Source organism: Alligator sinensis, unplaced genomic scaffold (genome assembly GCF_000455745.1).
Source record: "Alligator sinensis unplaced genomic scaffold, ASM45574v1 scaffold628_2, whole genome shotgun sequence".
In the NCBI taxonomy this organism is placed as follows: domain Eukaryota; kingdom Metazoa; phylum Chordata; order Crocodylia; family Alligatoridae; genus Alligator; species Alligator sinensis.
In genome coordinates this window covers 5135389-5149221 of record NW_005841833.1, presented here as the reverse complement: position 1 = coordinate 5149221, position 13833 = coordinate 5135389, and the positions used below count along the sequence as shown (strand labels likewise).

General features: G+C 48.9%; 2 protein-coding genes across 4 annotated transcripts in view; one reads left to right on the top strand and one right to left on the bottom strand.

The window, feature by feature from the left end:
* The window catches only part of P2RX4 (purinergic receptor P2X 4), a 9543-nt gene extending 1169 nt beyond the window's left edge, over nucleotides 1–8374 (top strand). Inside the window, exons 2-11 of the mRNA XM_025199320.1 lie at nucleotides 112–183; nucleotides 1645–1717; nucleotides 2385–2481; nucleotides 3247–3327; nucleotides 3465–3606; nucleotides 4244–4380; nucleotides 6215–6308; nucleotides 6396–6461; nucleotides 6559–6654; nucleotides 7411–8374. Coding sequence (XP_025055105.1) covers nucleotides 133–183; nucleotides 1645–1717; nucleotides 2385–2481; nucleotides 3247–3327; nucleotides 3465–3606; nucleotides 4244–4380; nucleotides 6215–6308; nucleotides 6396–6461; nucleotides 6559–6654; nucleotides 7411–7443 — 870 coding nt within the window. The 5' untranslated portion in view covers nucleotides 112–132 and the 3' untranslated portion in view covers nucleotides 7444–8374. The remainder of the gene's footprint in view (nucleotides 1–111; nucleotides 184–1644; nucleotides 1718–2384; nucleotides 2482–3246; nucleotides 3328–3464; nucleotides 3607–4243; nucleotides 4381–6214; nucleotides 6309–6395; nucleotides 6462–6558; nucleotides 6655–7410) is intronic.
* Nucleotides 8375–9825: 1451 nt separating this feature from the next.
* Nucleotides 9826–13833, bottom strand: part of CAMKK2 (calcium/calmodulin dependent protein kinase kinase 2) — a 40047-nt gene continuing 36039 nt past the window's right edge. Inside the window, exons 16-17 of one of the 3 annotated variants that reach the window (XR_003093129.1) lie at nucleotides 12767–13110; nucleotides 9826–12333 (exon numbers count right to left, since the gene is read on the bottom strand). Coding sequence is in view for 2 of the 3 variants with exons in the window: in XM_014518538.2 (XP_014374024.1) it covers nucleotides 13038–13110 (73 nt within the window). In the remaining variant the exon portion in view is untranslated. Of the gene's footprint in view, nucleotides 13111–13833 lie in introns of all 3 variants that reach the window. The other 2 variants (XM_014518538.2, XM_006015266.3) reach the window with 2 other exon arrangements.

Below are 13833 nucleotides of genomic sequence, written 5' to 3'. Positions count from 1 at the left end.
GCCTGCTTCAGAAATGGTGCATCCCTTCTGCCCAAAGTAGAGCTCTCTGCTTGTTTTCCAGAGTGCCATTCCCCTCTGTCTTACATCTCACTGCTTGCCTTGTATGTGCAGGAAGAGAACACCGTCTTCATCATGACAAACATGATCATGACACTGAATCAAACGCAAGGTTCCTGTCCCGAGGTAGGTACAATCTCGGTCAGCCTCATCGCTAACGGTTTTGGTGCGATGTGTAACTCTTGTCAAAGGGCGGTTGTCGGGGTCTACCTGGGAAGAGACTTTGAACAAATTTGCCCAAGGCCTTCCTGGGTCTAGTACAGTTCAGGCTCTTCATTGACTTGAAGGATGGAATTGAGTCTATGCTAATAAACTGGCAGATGATGTCCACCCGGGCGGGGTGTGTAACAGGGCCAGCCGTGCCCGGGAAGGGTCTGTCACCTCCTGGCAGTTGGCTTTTACCTGTTTGTCCTCCTGACAGTTCCCACCTGCCACATCTTGCTGTTACCAAATACATGAGAACAGGCTCTCAGCTCAGTCAGGTACCAATCCTGGGTGTCCCATTCATTATTCATATTGCTGGGCCACCCCTGCAGAGCGACAGTGTTGCTGGACCTCTCTCAAACCATTCTCAGTCTTGTCCATCCAATCACCCCCTTGGGCTTATCACTTTGTACCAGCCTCTCCGGGTGTTGCAGGGCTCGGTGCCCCCTCCTCTGCTCTGCAGGGCTCTCCAGCCCAAACCAACCCACAAACGGACAATGCGCTCCCCCAGTGCTTTCCATCTCCCCTCTCTAGCTGCCTCCTGCCTGTGGCAGGACTCCTACACCTGGGTGTCACCCTTGTTAGAAGCAGCGCAAACCCAAACACAATCCACTTCAGCTGGGGCCTTTTCCCCAGAACCCCCGTTCCCACAGATCTCTACTCCAATCCCAGCAGGCTTTCCCAGCTACAGCCCTGCTGGGCCTGCTCGCTGTTTTGTAGCATAGCCTCTGCCGCTCTCCAGGGAGCTCCTCTCCACTGTACTGCCACAGCCTGACCGACGGCTCTGCCCTGGAGCTGGGCTTATATGTCCTCAGGTGTTGCTTTACACATCCCAGCCTCCAAGCAAGCTGACTTTACATGCACAGTACCCACTTTCCTATTTCTTATGCTGCCTCTCACTCTAGGAATAGGGTTAGGGGTTTCACAGGGTGGCAATGATTTTGGAGGATAGAATTGAGGATGCAGCATGTATCTTGATAAATTGGAACAAATGGTCTGAAATAGATTGGATGAAATCCAGTAAGGACATGTGCAAAGCACACGGGACAGAATCATCAAGGATACATGTGCAAAATGGGGAACAGAAAGTGCTGTGGTAACAAGGAGGGTACATCAGTCCACAATGGAATAGATTAGTTAAAGAGCTTCTTGAACCTCTCTTATTGTCTGGCCTACATCCAAGCATGTCCAGGCTTTTGTCTGGGATGGCTTAGATGGGGATGATCCTGCTTTGAGCAGGGGCTGGACTAGATGACCACCTGAGGTTCCTTCCGGCCTATTTATCCTGGAAGAGTCTAATAACTGGGTGGGGTAACTTGTGGCTACGTGCATAGAGAGCAAGCAGAACTGCGTGGCTTTATAGTAACAGCTCTTCCTCTTTAGCTTCCAGATAACAAAACTGTGTGCAAGTCTGAAGAGGACTGCCGTGCAGGATATGTAGGCACTCATAGCAACGGTAGGAAATGACCTACACTTCCCTCTTCTTCAGTGTAGGTTGTGTGGGTTTCTAGTAGGATAGGAACACGGTTTCATCAAGTTACCGCTGCTCTTACTCTGCAAAGTGCACCCTTTAAGAGAAACACCTGTGCTCTTTCAAAGGGAGCCCAAAAGGTTAAACTCTGCTGTATCTACTTTGCCAAGGCATTAACAACATGAAGTAGAGAGATGTACCTGCAAAGCTAGTTACCTTGCAGGAAACAAAGTCATTCAAGTGGCCCACGATGTTTGATATGCTTGACAGAAGCATCTGTTGGCCAGCAGGGTCCACTGGAAGCATGCATGTGCCTGAGTGTCCTCACGCCCTAAAGCAAAGAGGAACCGAGCACTAGCTAGAGAGATGCTGTGAGATGCAGATGGGTGGCACTGCTGTTGAGTCACTCCACCCTTCACAGGCAGTGAAGAAGCCAGTCTTCCTGCTTGTCTTCCTGTAGGTTTTGTAGGGGAGGACTAACACTGGCCCCACTGTGCCACCTTCCCTAACATTGGAGGGGGACTCTTGCTGCCCTCTGCCCTACACCTAGGCTGGGCTGCTCGTCCCTGCAAGAGCCTTGCAGAAGGATGCACAGCTCTTGCCAGTTTACTTTGGATACACAGCGAGTATCTTCTTTCTCGTGTCCTTCCAGGAGTCCAGACTGGGAACTGCATTAAGTACAACGGCTCCATCAAAACCTGCGAGATCTATGCATGGTGTCCTGTGGAGGATGATATGAATGTACCCAGGTGACTGCTGTGTGTTTGACTGCCACAGGATTGGTGTCCCTGCCCTGAGGGGAGAGTTGGTGATGTGGACAATCACAAGGAGGAGGGAAGGTCTCCATGAGATGCTGACTGTTAACGCATGGATCAACTGGAAGGGCTCAAGAAAGAGGGTCTTGACTGTACTGGTGGTGCTGATATTGTAAACAGGAACCAAAATGGAGGTGGTGAAGGGGGGGTGGGGAAGGAAACATTTCCTGCCTCCTCTAGAGAGCTCTCAAGTAAACACTGCTTTCCTTCAGTGCCATGTGCGTGGCTGTGGGGAAGGTATAATCTACAGGACGGCAACAGGGGCTGCATCCACATTAGTGGTAATGTGGGAAGCAGAGGCTGAAGCTTACTCCCAGCCCAGTGGTCCACAGCTGCATGCTGACCACTCTCCAGATCTGGGCTGGACATGGTCTAACGCACACTTCCTAGCAGAGTGTGCCCTACCCTGCCACAACAGAGGGCTAGATGCAGCTGTTCTACCACTTACCAAAGTTAACTGGGAGTGAGTCCCAGTCCCCCTGATGCCTGCTTCCTAATGTTGCTGCTTTGGAGCTTTGCTCTGTGTAGGCTTATACCATTATGCATTGTCATAAGAGCTGTCTGTGTCGCTAAGAAGCATGCAACTTCCTTTCCATATAAGGATTTTGCATGACTGTCTTTGTAAAGCACTTTGAGATGATATCAAGATGCTGTATAGAAGTGGAAGCCACTGTACTCAGCCTCTCCGTTGTTTCATAGGCCAGCTTTCCTAAAGGATGCTGAGAACTTCACCATTTTAGTGAAGAACAACATCTGGTATCCCAAGTTCGACTTTGCCACGTAAGTAGTGCATGAGGGTATTAACTAGACGGACTGGGCTAATTCTCTGCTGCCCACGAGCCGTGGGGCAGGACTGGGACAAGAAAGATGACATGCAGACACCTCTAACCCAGTGCTGTCTTCCTATGTTCCTCCAGGCGAAATATTCTCCCTAGCATCAATTCCACGTACCTGAAGGGCTGTATCTATGACTCTCAAACAGATCCCTTCTGCCCGATATTCCGGATCCAAAAGATAATGGAGGCTGCAGGACAGAACTTCCAGGAGATGGCTGTGGAGGTGGGTGTTGGGACCCTCACTTGATGGGACCCTACTCGACACGGGGAGGCAGGTACTTGAACTTGCTTGCTGCATGCAGGCAGCCACAGAATATGCAATGCAGCTGCTGCTACAGGTGTACTGGCTCTGGGGAGGTGTAAACTTGACTTGGCAAATACCTAACCATGCTGCTTCTGTATCCTGCATGCTTCTCATGGGGGACCTGGTGCAGGAAGGTGCCATGCAGTGGCAGGAGTGAAGCCCAGCCCACGGCACTATGGCTCTTACTGCCCAGGGCAAGGGTTCGTGTGATGGGAGCAAAGCTCCTATGTCTAGTGTAGCCTGGGAAAGAGCAGCACGGTTTAGGTTGGTTCTTGCAGTGGGTCCTGGGTTGCTGATCAATTGGGACGAGCTGATGCTTTGCCACTCTGTAGGCAGAGACAGCCAGGTCAGGGGCGAGAGAAAAGCTCCTCACTGGCACTGAAGTTGGCATCTTCGGTGGGGAAGCTGCAGCGAGGCAGAGGTGAATGGTGATGTGCTCACACTGAGGGCAGGAATCCGGTTTGCAAACCAGTGGCCCAGCATCCGGAAGGCCCTTTGGCTGCCTGGCTAGAGCTTTAAGGAGTCCTGTCTGAGCTCCTCTCTCTGGGCTCTGCAGGGTGGCGTTATGGGGCTGCAGATCAAGTGGAACTGCGACCTTGACAAAGCGGCTTCTCTCTGCGTGCCGAGATACAGCTTCCGTCGCCTTGACGACAAGAGTTCCAAATACACCGTCTCCCCAGGCTACAACTTCAGGTAACGGAGGCCAGGACATCATTGTAGCTCATTCTGGGCTCCCAGTTCCATGATGCTGACCTGGCCCAGATAGTGCCTGGCCGGTAGGGTCTAGTTCAGCAACTCTCAACTTTAGCCTTGATTCACAGCGGTTCTACAGGGTGCCTCGAGCAGTGCTCCATTGCAGCAGCTAATTTATTACAGTGCTCACCTGCTTGCAGAGGGGGTAGGAAGGAGGAGCAGATTCTCTCTCCCACGGTGACACCCTGCCTGAGACTCGCTGGTCTAGCTACTGGGAATATTCCTCTGTTGTTTTTTTCCTGCAGCGGAACAGTTGGTGTAAACTGCTGTATTGACCTCCATAGCTGAGCCTGCTCAGTGTAATACCGAATCCTGTCTGTAATAGTGCAGCCTACATGTCTGGGGCATCAGCCCAGGCTGCTTTGGCAGGAGCTGGAGTTCCCAGACCTATGCAAATGGGGTGAGAGAATTTGGGAGAAGGGGGAATTCTTCTAGCGTGCATGGGGGTGGAAGGAGAAGTAGCTGACCAGATGAACAGAGTCCTTCAGCTGTGCGTGGAGTTGTCCATGTCCAGCCAGATCTATGGTAGACTGTGTGTCTGTGCTGGTTGAGCTAGTTTTGCTTCTGGGGTGTGTTGGTGCTGTAGCAACATTACCTCTGCATTGCTTGGGGCCTTCTCCATAAGAGAGCAAAACTGTTCTGCTTGTGCGGAGGGTGCTTTGGAGAGCTTGAATCTCATACGGCTCTCGGGCGGTGTCACACTAGTGGCCAAGGACTAGGGCACCATCAGGAGGGAGGAAAATCTTTTAGGTTTGAACAAGATGCCTGCAGAGTGCTTGGCTGTACGTTGGGGGAGGCTGCTCTGCTATGGCAAGCTAGCAGGCAAAATTTCTTCAGCAGAAGCCAAGAAGCAGGTGTAGACAATAATCGGGCCTCGTAAAAATGTACTGGACCAGCCTGCTCTGATCAAACAGGCTGGTGTAACTCTGGTGCAACCGCCTGGTAAACTTAGCAAGTACCAAGTGATCCATGACCCTTAAATGTGCATGCTTGTTACGGAAGAATCGTGCAGCCCAACAGCGCTCTCTCCTCTTCTCTTCCATCCTTTCTGCGATTTTTTTTTTCCTCTTGACCCTGCAGATCGTGGGACACAGTAAGTCGGCTCTCATCGCCTCTGCTTCCCTGTAAAGTACGTGCATGCATGTTGTGCTGAACTGAACAAAGGACAGGGATGCCCTCTGTGTGCCTACCAAATGCTGCTTTTGGAGTGACTACCGCAGCCATGTTCATTGCATCCCTGGCTGCTCCCTCTGGTGGCAAGTCGCACACCTGCAGACTCCTCTCTGCTCCCAGCAGACTGCTTAGCCTGGCAGAGCTTTGCTAGAAACCTTGGCTAAAATCTCACTGACCTTATCACTAAATTTCCATTAGGCGGAGCAAAACCAGGGATCTGACCTGCTCTGCACGACAAACTGGTTCAGGACAGTAATAAAGGTCTTTTTGCTGGTGAAATTAGGCCAGGCAGGAGGGACTAACAGGGACTCCTGGGTTTTTCCCACCTCCCCTTTCATGTGCTTTAGAAACTGGCTCAACTCTCCTAGTGGCTACACAACTTCTGTAGGGCCCTTGGTGTAGCCTGCATGTTGTGCATAATCTCTGACCACACTGTCTGTAAGCACATAGCTAAATGAAACTCATCTGTTTCTTGGTCTTCTCAGTGAGAAACCAGTTTTCAATGTGGGTTGGGGTATGCTGGGCTGGCAATAGGCTTGGATATTGTGGGGCTCTAGATGGCAACCTCCACACTAAGCTTTTGAACCAATTTGCTCTGCAGATTTGCAAAGTACTACAGGGACACAAGCGGCCTCGAGGCACGGACCCTCATCAAGGCGTATGGCATCCGCTTTGATGTCATAGTGTTTGGAAAGGTACCTCTCTCCATTTGAAATCCCAGGGCTTCGGAGCACTGCAACAGGTCCAGCAAAACCATTCTCACTTGTAACTTTCTCTCTCAGGCAGGAAAATTTGACATCATCCCTACAATGATTAACATTGGCTCTGGTTTGGCACTGCTGGGAGTGGTAAGTTCTAGCGTCTGCCTACAGACTGGCATCTGTCTTGGTATCTGTTCACTTGGAAGTACAGGGCCTTCAGCTGTCTCTTTTTGATCTTCTGTAGGCAACAGTCCTGTGTGACTTCATTGTCCTGTATTTTATGAAGAGAAGACATTTCTACAGAGAGAAGAAGTACAAATATGTGGAGGACTATGAACTGGTAAGCAGCCTGGCTCCCTCGGCACATGGTAGAGGGTGCACTTTTTTTGTGGCCAAACTTGCCTTCCTCCAAGACTGTGGAGGTGACTAGCTGAAGCTCAAGGCCTCAAGTTAGCACAGCGCAGATTGTACACGTGAGGTTTTGCATGGTGGTTTGTGGCAGGCACATTCTGCAGAGGAAGGAACAGATAGGAACAAACATGGCACGTGCCAAGAAGCGTGATCTTGTTCCTGGTGTGGGGGCAGTGCAGATGTACAAGAAATGACACCCTGCCCCTGCTGCACCTGGCACTTCTCTTGTCTCCTTGCCTCAGCTGCTTTGCACTGGAGAACAGAGCTTGAATGACTGAAAGCCATCGGCACTTCCTGCTGGGGACAGACAGGTCAGAGAGGTCTCAGATTTGGCTGCTGCTATCAGACTACCCTGGGATGTAGACATGGCACTTGACTCTCTAACAAGGTTCCTAGGACTCTGGCCCTTGCCTCGCTATCTGCCCTGTTGTCCCCCTGCAGACATCCTGCCCTGTAATTGTAAGATGTGGTGGGAAAGGCCAAGGATTTGAGCTGAACTCTTGCAACAAAAGCAGTGGGGCAGCTCTCTGGTAAGATGGTATCTCCTGTCTGGCCTGACCAAGTACATGGCATAAGCTTCCAGTCCTGGGCTCCAGAGAGGAGGTGGGTTTGCTGTAGTTGCTCTGCACTAGCTTCTGGACTTCACTGTGAGTAGCATCTAATGTCTGAACTTCTGCCCTTCAAGGGAGGCAACTCCACCTATGGGACGCAGCCGTGACATCCTTGGAGCTGCAGCATTAACACCCATATGCGAAGCACCGCTGCGACTAGTGCCCCACGTCACATGTGGACAATGAAGAGATGCTGCAGGTTCTCTCCTTGGGACAAGAGACTTTCTTGCTATGCGGATGCAGCACAGCAGAAGCCAAAGGGAAACTTGGGGTTGCTGGTGTTTTGGAGTTTTGTTCATGGTATCAGAAGCAAAGATCAAGCTATAGGATTTGCCTTTTTTTGCCCCCCATGGAAGCCCGGTGCATTCCTAGTATTTAAGTATACTACTGGCTATATCCATGCCCCAGTTGCCAGCTCATCTCTTCCCTTTTCATCTCAACCCGGAGCACTCTGAAGGGCAGGGCATAGCAGCACTGGGTGGCCTGGGAGGAGGAAGCTATGCTGCACGGGGGCAACTCCTAGGCTGTGACCTGGTGGAAATGCTGGTTGCCTTCCTGTAGGGCTACCTGTGAGTGGAAGAAGGGGTACAGAAAAATGCCTTGCTCACAGAAGAGACATCCCTTGGATTGTGTGAGCTCCTTACAGCATTGCTCTTCACTTTGGGAGAGCACTGAGCCACATCTTCCTGTCCCATACTTGTCTTCCTTTTGGGTGAGGGCAAGTCAGTCAGCTAATCCTCCCCGGCCCACTGCCACCCTGTCGGACCTGCGGCAGCCCCAGAAGCTGAGGCCCTGCACGGTGTTGAGTGGCTGACCACTCTTTCTGGTCCATTTATTCAAATTCAGTTTTTGCAATAAAGGAAACGCATCTGAAGCTGTGAATTGCTGTGTGAGAACTGCTCTGAGCCATGCTGGAAGGCGGTAATGTGCCTCTCCTTCAAGAGCACACGATGGACATACATTCAGCAAGTGCCTTGGGTTTTGTTTTCCACTGTAAGTTTAGTCCTCTGAACAGTGAATAAAGCCATTTCAAACTTCCTCCTTCACTCCACTTTTTCTTGGTAGGATTCCTGTCGGTGGCTGAGGCTCTCTACAGTGCTGCTGCTAGCAGATGGTAACGCTGTTGGAGTCACTCTCCTCCTCCTCCTCCTCCTCCTCCTCCTGCTGCTAGGGTGGATGGGGAAGATGGTTCCAACTGTCCTTGTCAGTGGCTTTACATCCTGCAGCTGGAAACAGGTCCCTGGCTGTTGGGAGAGGTTAGTGCCTGAGGCTGAGTCGGCACTGCCTGTCTCGAAGCCTTGTGCTGCACTTGAGCCCTGTCTCTGCCAGAAGCTGACAACTCTTCCTTTTTTTTTTTTTTTTTTTTAAGGGAAAGGAAATTTTGAGAAGTGGAGCTGCCCAAGCCACAGGCTTTCCACATGCCAAGGCCTCACCCTGTGAGCTGGCCTGAGGGTGACTGCTGGCACTGTGGGTATATGTGAAAGGCAATATGTCATTTTTTTTTTTTTTTTCTTCTCAAATCCAGTAGTGCACCTGAGCCTAGAGTGAATGGGTTGGTGCAGGCTCATGGGGAGCTTTCAGGGGCAACAGGCTGGACCTAGTATGTGCAGATGACATCCTTTTGCAGCCCTACTGTGTTCTAGGCAGCTGGAATTGGTTCAAAGCCAAACCACTCGAGGCTCTTCCTGCCCCTGCTGTGAGCATCTGCTGTGTTCCAGGTTGACCTGCACGGTCAGCTCAACCAGCCTGTGGTCAAGGGCATTGGAGGGAGGATCCCTGATCCTTCCAGGACAGGCTTTGTACCTCCACCAAGCTGAGATAGATGAGCATTGTCTGTGCCATGAATTACATCCTGCTTTTGTTCTTCACTCCCTTCCTGGCACAGTGCAGAGATAAGTACTGAGCCCAAAGTGCCCCAGAACACCTCTGCTAGCGGACACAGGTGCAAGTGCTGATTGGCAGTCTCAAGGGCTGCACTTCCTCACTGAACACTGCTCTACAGCCCTTGGGTTTTCACAGTGCCAGGCTATCGCCTGCTACCCAGAACCTGGTGTTTGTGCCTCTGGTACCACCACCTGCCAGAATGGAGAAAGGCCAAACACCATGGCAGTAGAAAGAGCTTCCTGAAAGATACTCCTGGTACTGCAGGCTTGAAACAAGTGCCATAGAGACCAGTCATGGTTTGATCTAACAAGGCATCTAGCTCAGTTGTACAATAAACTCTGAGCTGGTCCATATTCAGGTTCCCCCATCCATACCCATCGGCTCAAATGCCTCAGAAGCCTGGCAGCTGGTCTTCTTTGATGCTCCCTACCACTGCTGGCCCTACAGACAAGAGTATATTGGTCTCTTCCTGACCCCAACTCTGGTGACTGTACATCTCCTTTAGCAGAATGATAAAGATCTGGTCAGCATTGCACAGTTCCTGTGGTCCCTTCCTCTCTTGCTCCTGCAGAATAAGAGCTCGTGATAAACCAGCTACCCCTGGGTTTACTTTTGCAAGCCATTTATTTCCACTTGTACAGAGAAGTTTAAACAGTCGTGGAATACCATCTAGAGGTTTTTTTTCTTTTTTAGTTAGTTAATATAATTTAAAGTGATAAATACACAGTATTTAAACTTGATACACCTGATAAAGTAAAATGCATAGTAAAAAGGGGGTGGGAATAAAACACAAGCCTTGGGCATTAAACAAAACAGTATAAAAGTCAGTGACAATGCAGGGAACTTTGAAAACCCACAAGACTGATTATCTAGTAGATAACAGGGCACCAGCGGGGGAATAAGCTAGCAAAGCCAAAAGGCCAAGTTGTCCCTTTGCAATTTCAGAGCCATCTGGCCTTGCACTCAGGGACAACTTACGTCAGTGGGAAGCTTATTTGAAGAAGGGGGTGTGGGAAACCAGCTATTTCAAAAGGCACAGGAGAAAGGCTTACTGCACTACATGAAAAAAGAGAGAGAGAGAGAGAGAGAGAGAGAGATTGCTTCACTGGCAAAGGACAGCAAGCGCAGAGCTGAACAGGTTTGTATATAGTCACTCTAACAGGCCATGCATTTAGCGAACACATCTTCCTCACGCTTCAGACACTTCAGAGTTTTGTATTGTCAATACACCTGACCAAAAAGGAAAGCCGAGGTTAAAACAGGAGAGCGTGCTCAGCAGAGGTTCACGCATGGAACTGGCTCCTGCAGAAAACTCGTTTGGGGGGTTGGTTGAGGAAGCAAAGGGCACCTTGTCCACAAGTTGCTGTGCTGCACCGAACCTCAGGAGCCTCACCACTGTCCTTGAGCACATGTTTACTGCTGCATCACTACCCACACTGCGCTCTTATGCCATTGCCCCAGCTCTGTCATTAAGCTTTAACAGCAAGAGGCAAGTGCAGAGATTTGGCACTGAATATATTCACTGCTCATGGATCTTTAACAAGAATGTACTTCTGTGCACAATGTCAACAAGAACAGTTACAGAGAACTTTAGATAGTAAGACACATTTTTGGAAAACACCCATCTAGGAGCAGCCAGACCTGGTCAGCAGCTCCAGATCTGTGAGTATTCCCATGAAGGAAAAAAGGAAATTTTGTGGGGAGGAAGAAGGTTTGCAGCCTGCAATTGCCTAATTCTCCTTGGTATTAAAAAGCAAAGCAGTGGAGTCATGGCAGGTCGTGGCCTCCGATAAAGTTACAGGATGAGCCCTGTCTCCTTTCCACTGCTCGACCTCCAATGATTCTGCTCCCAAAACCTGACCCGTTCATGGAAGCTGTGACTCTTCTGTATTTCACATCATCAGTTTTGTGAGGATGAGAGTAGAGGTGCCTCAGTGAACTGGGATAGGACTGTATCTAACTATATGACTTGGGACCTTTCCTAAAAAAGCACAGCTGTGTCATTCCAGGGCAATGAGATCTGCTCTACCATGGAGAGGGGCCAACCACTCCAGCACTCTGCCTCGTGAAGCATCCAAGAACTAATATTTCAGAGGCGGGCAGGAAAGCAACCATCCATGTCGTAATGGCTCTGGCTGACTGCCTTGCTGTAGGTTGGTGGGGGGATATTACTAATCAGACAACCCCTTCCATCAGAGCACAAGGAATTCAGCCTCGCAAGCCCTTTCCAAGGAATCCTCTCTGTTCCACATCTGCCTTGCAACCGAGGCGACTTACGCTCAGTCACTCCACAAGCCAGTGGCAGGGCTGAGAAGACACAGCAGCTCTCTGCACTCCCACTGCTGTCGTGTATCCACAAGACCATCCTACCTGCCTTGATCCTTCTTTCAGTCAGATACAGAATCTCAAACCTGCTTCTTCTCCACTCTGGTGTTACCGTAGCTCTCCTGCCTTACTCCATCACAGAGGATTCCCGCTCGGGAAGTTTGCTCTATACCACTGCTTGCTATTTAGATTTTACCAACACCACAAAATAATTGCAAAACAACCGGAGCAAAGATGAAAGTGCTCATAGCAAGGAGTAATCCTAAACTAGTTATTCACTGAATGTACCGAGGTCAGCTAATGAGCCTTTACCTCACAGGGCTGTACAAACTATTGGCTATTAGCCAGCAGGAAAACGCAGCACGGCCCTCAGAATAAGGAATTTGGAGGGAAAAAATGCTGCTTTGTAAGATACCTGCTAATCTAAGTACTTCAGGAAGAGCTGAAATCCTAAAGGAGCATTACATCTAGTCAGATACTTTAAAAATAGCATAAATTGTATTATATTTTAACTTGTATTAAACCATGTAATGTACATGGAAGTGAAGGATTTTACCCTGAATTATGTTACACTATATATTCTAGATCAAGTAAAAGATTCAGAAATCTACTTTTGTTAGTGCTTCTTTTGCCATTCAGAGAAAGAGCTCAGCTACTGCAGCAACAAACTTTCACTCAGGTGCCCGCTGCAGTAGGAAAGTGCCATCCAGACTGTAAGCCCTTAGATGCATTTACCTTCCGAACACTCTGCCCAACATGCGTTCAGCTAGTCATGCCAACAGCAAGACCTGAAAGGAAAGCAGTGTCTTCAAGTACTGTATTTAGCATTAGTTTACCAACTTCCTGAAGATGCTCTTAGTTAAACTGATAAAACTTTACTCACAGAGGCAGGCTTTGTTAAAGCAGCTGAGGAGGTGTTTTTTTGCTTCGTTTCCATGCAGTTAAAAATGTTTCAATTCAGAGGAATCAAGAAACAGATGCAACAACATTTCTGGTACGTCGTGAACAGTCCAAGTGCATAATTCTAAATTCACTGCCGTGTCTGCCACTTTGCAAAAGCTCCACACTTACACATGCCCACCTTGTATCTAGGGGTGTAACATACCCATGTAACATGGGGATTAGTCTCTGAATAGCTGGCATTCACACCACTTAAAAGCTGTTATAACTGCACTGGTTTGCCGTTTGTGAACCCTTTCACTGTCCTTCACATCAGCTCACCTTTCTGATGTCAGCCAACACATTTCACACAAGAAATCCACTGCGCTTCATTGAGGTGACTTTTTTAACACTCAGATGTTCAATGTTTGTGACATGTGCTGTAGTCTGATTTCTCACATGCTGCTATGTAAAGTTGACACTCAGCATTATACTGGGCCGCTGCTATGTCATGCTTCATTTGGCTTAGGTGTGGTTACGTCTCCCAGTCTCAGGTGCACGTTGTGTCAGGTGCCGTGGACAAAGTTGCTCATTGTAACCACGAGGCTGTTTTTCATGAAAGAACTTCCTCTCCCACGTTTGGCAAATCATTGCACTTCAGATGATCTTCACTGCCTTGCTTCCTGCTTTGAATGAACACAAAGCATTTCAGTCTCCCTAAAAATTAAACAACTTATACAATAAAAATACCCAGTATGTTCTCAGTGCATTGGGAACCATTTCTAAACTAGAATAGGAGTTATACCACACTGCACAACATCACACCACCTTGGTGTGTTCCTTTAGGGCTAAATCCTCCAAATAAGTAAAAGACAGCTAGGTAAGATTCTAATTCCAAACTGCTATAAGAGTAACCCAAAACACCTGTAAGATGCAGAAATCAGATTAGATCATACCGTACGCAGAAGCAGCCTCATGCAAAAGACTGCAAGTTAGCTCAGGGCTGCAGGTAAGCTGGGAAAAAGGGCATGGAAAAGTTTCTGGACCACATAAAACTCAAATTCCATGTCAAATATATGCCAAGACAGAACACAGATTGCCTCTTTACTCGCACGGTTTAGCCAGCTGACACTTCATGTGACTGTTTTAACCAGGGTCTGTGGGGTCTATTTTATCTGCTGCATCTGGCAATTGCTACCAGTCTTATCAGTGATGGGTGGGAAGGAAGCTTGCTAACAAAAACACGTGAACAATAAAGAATCTGTTACAGAATGACAAAAAAGGCACCAATAAAGAGACATCATGAACATGAGCAAGTGTTGGGTGTCAGATTGCCAGTTGCAATTGAGGATAGGAGACAAAGGCTGAGAAATATGCAGATAAGACTCTCTCCTATTAATAGTATACAA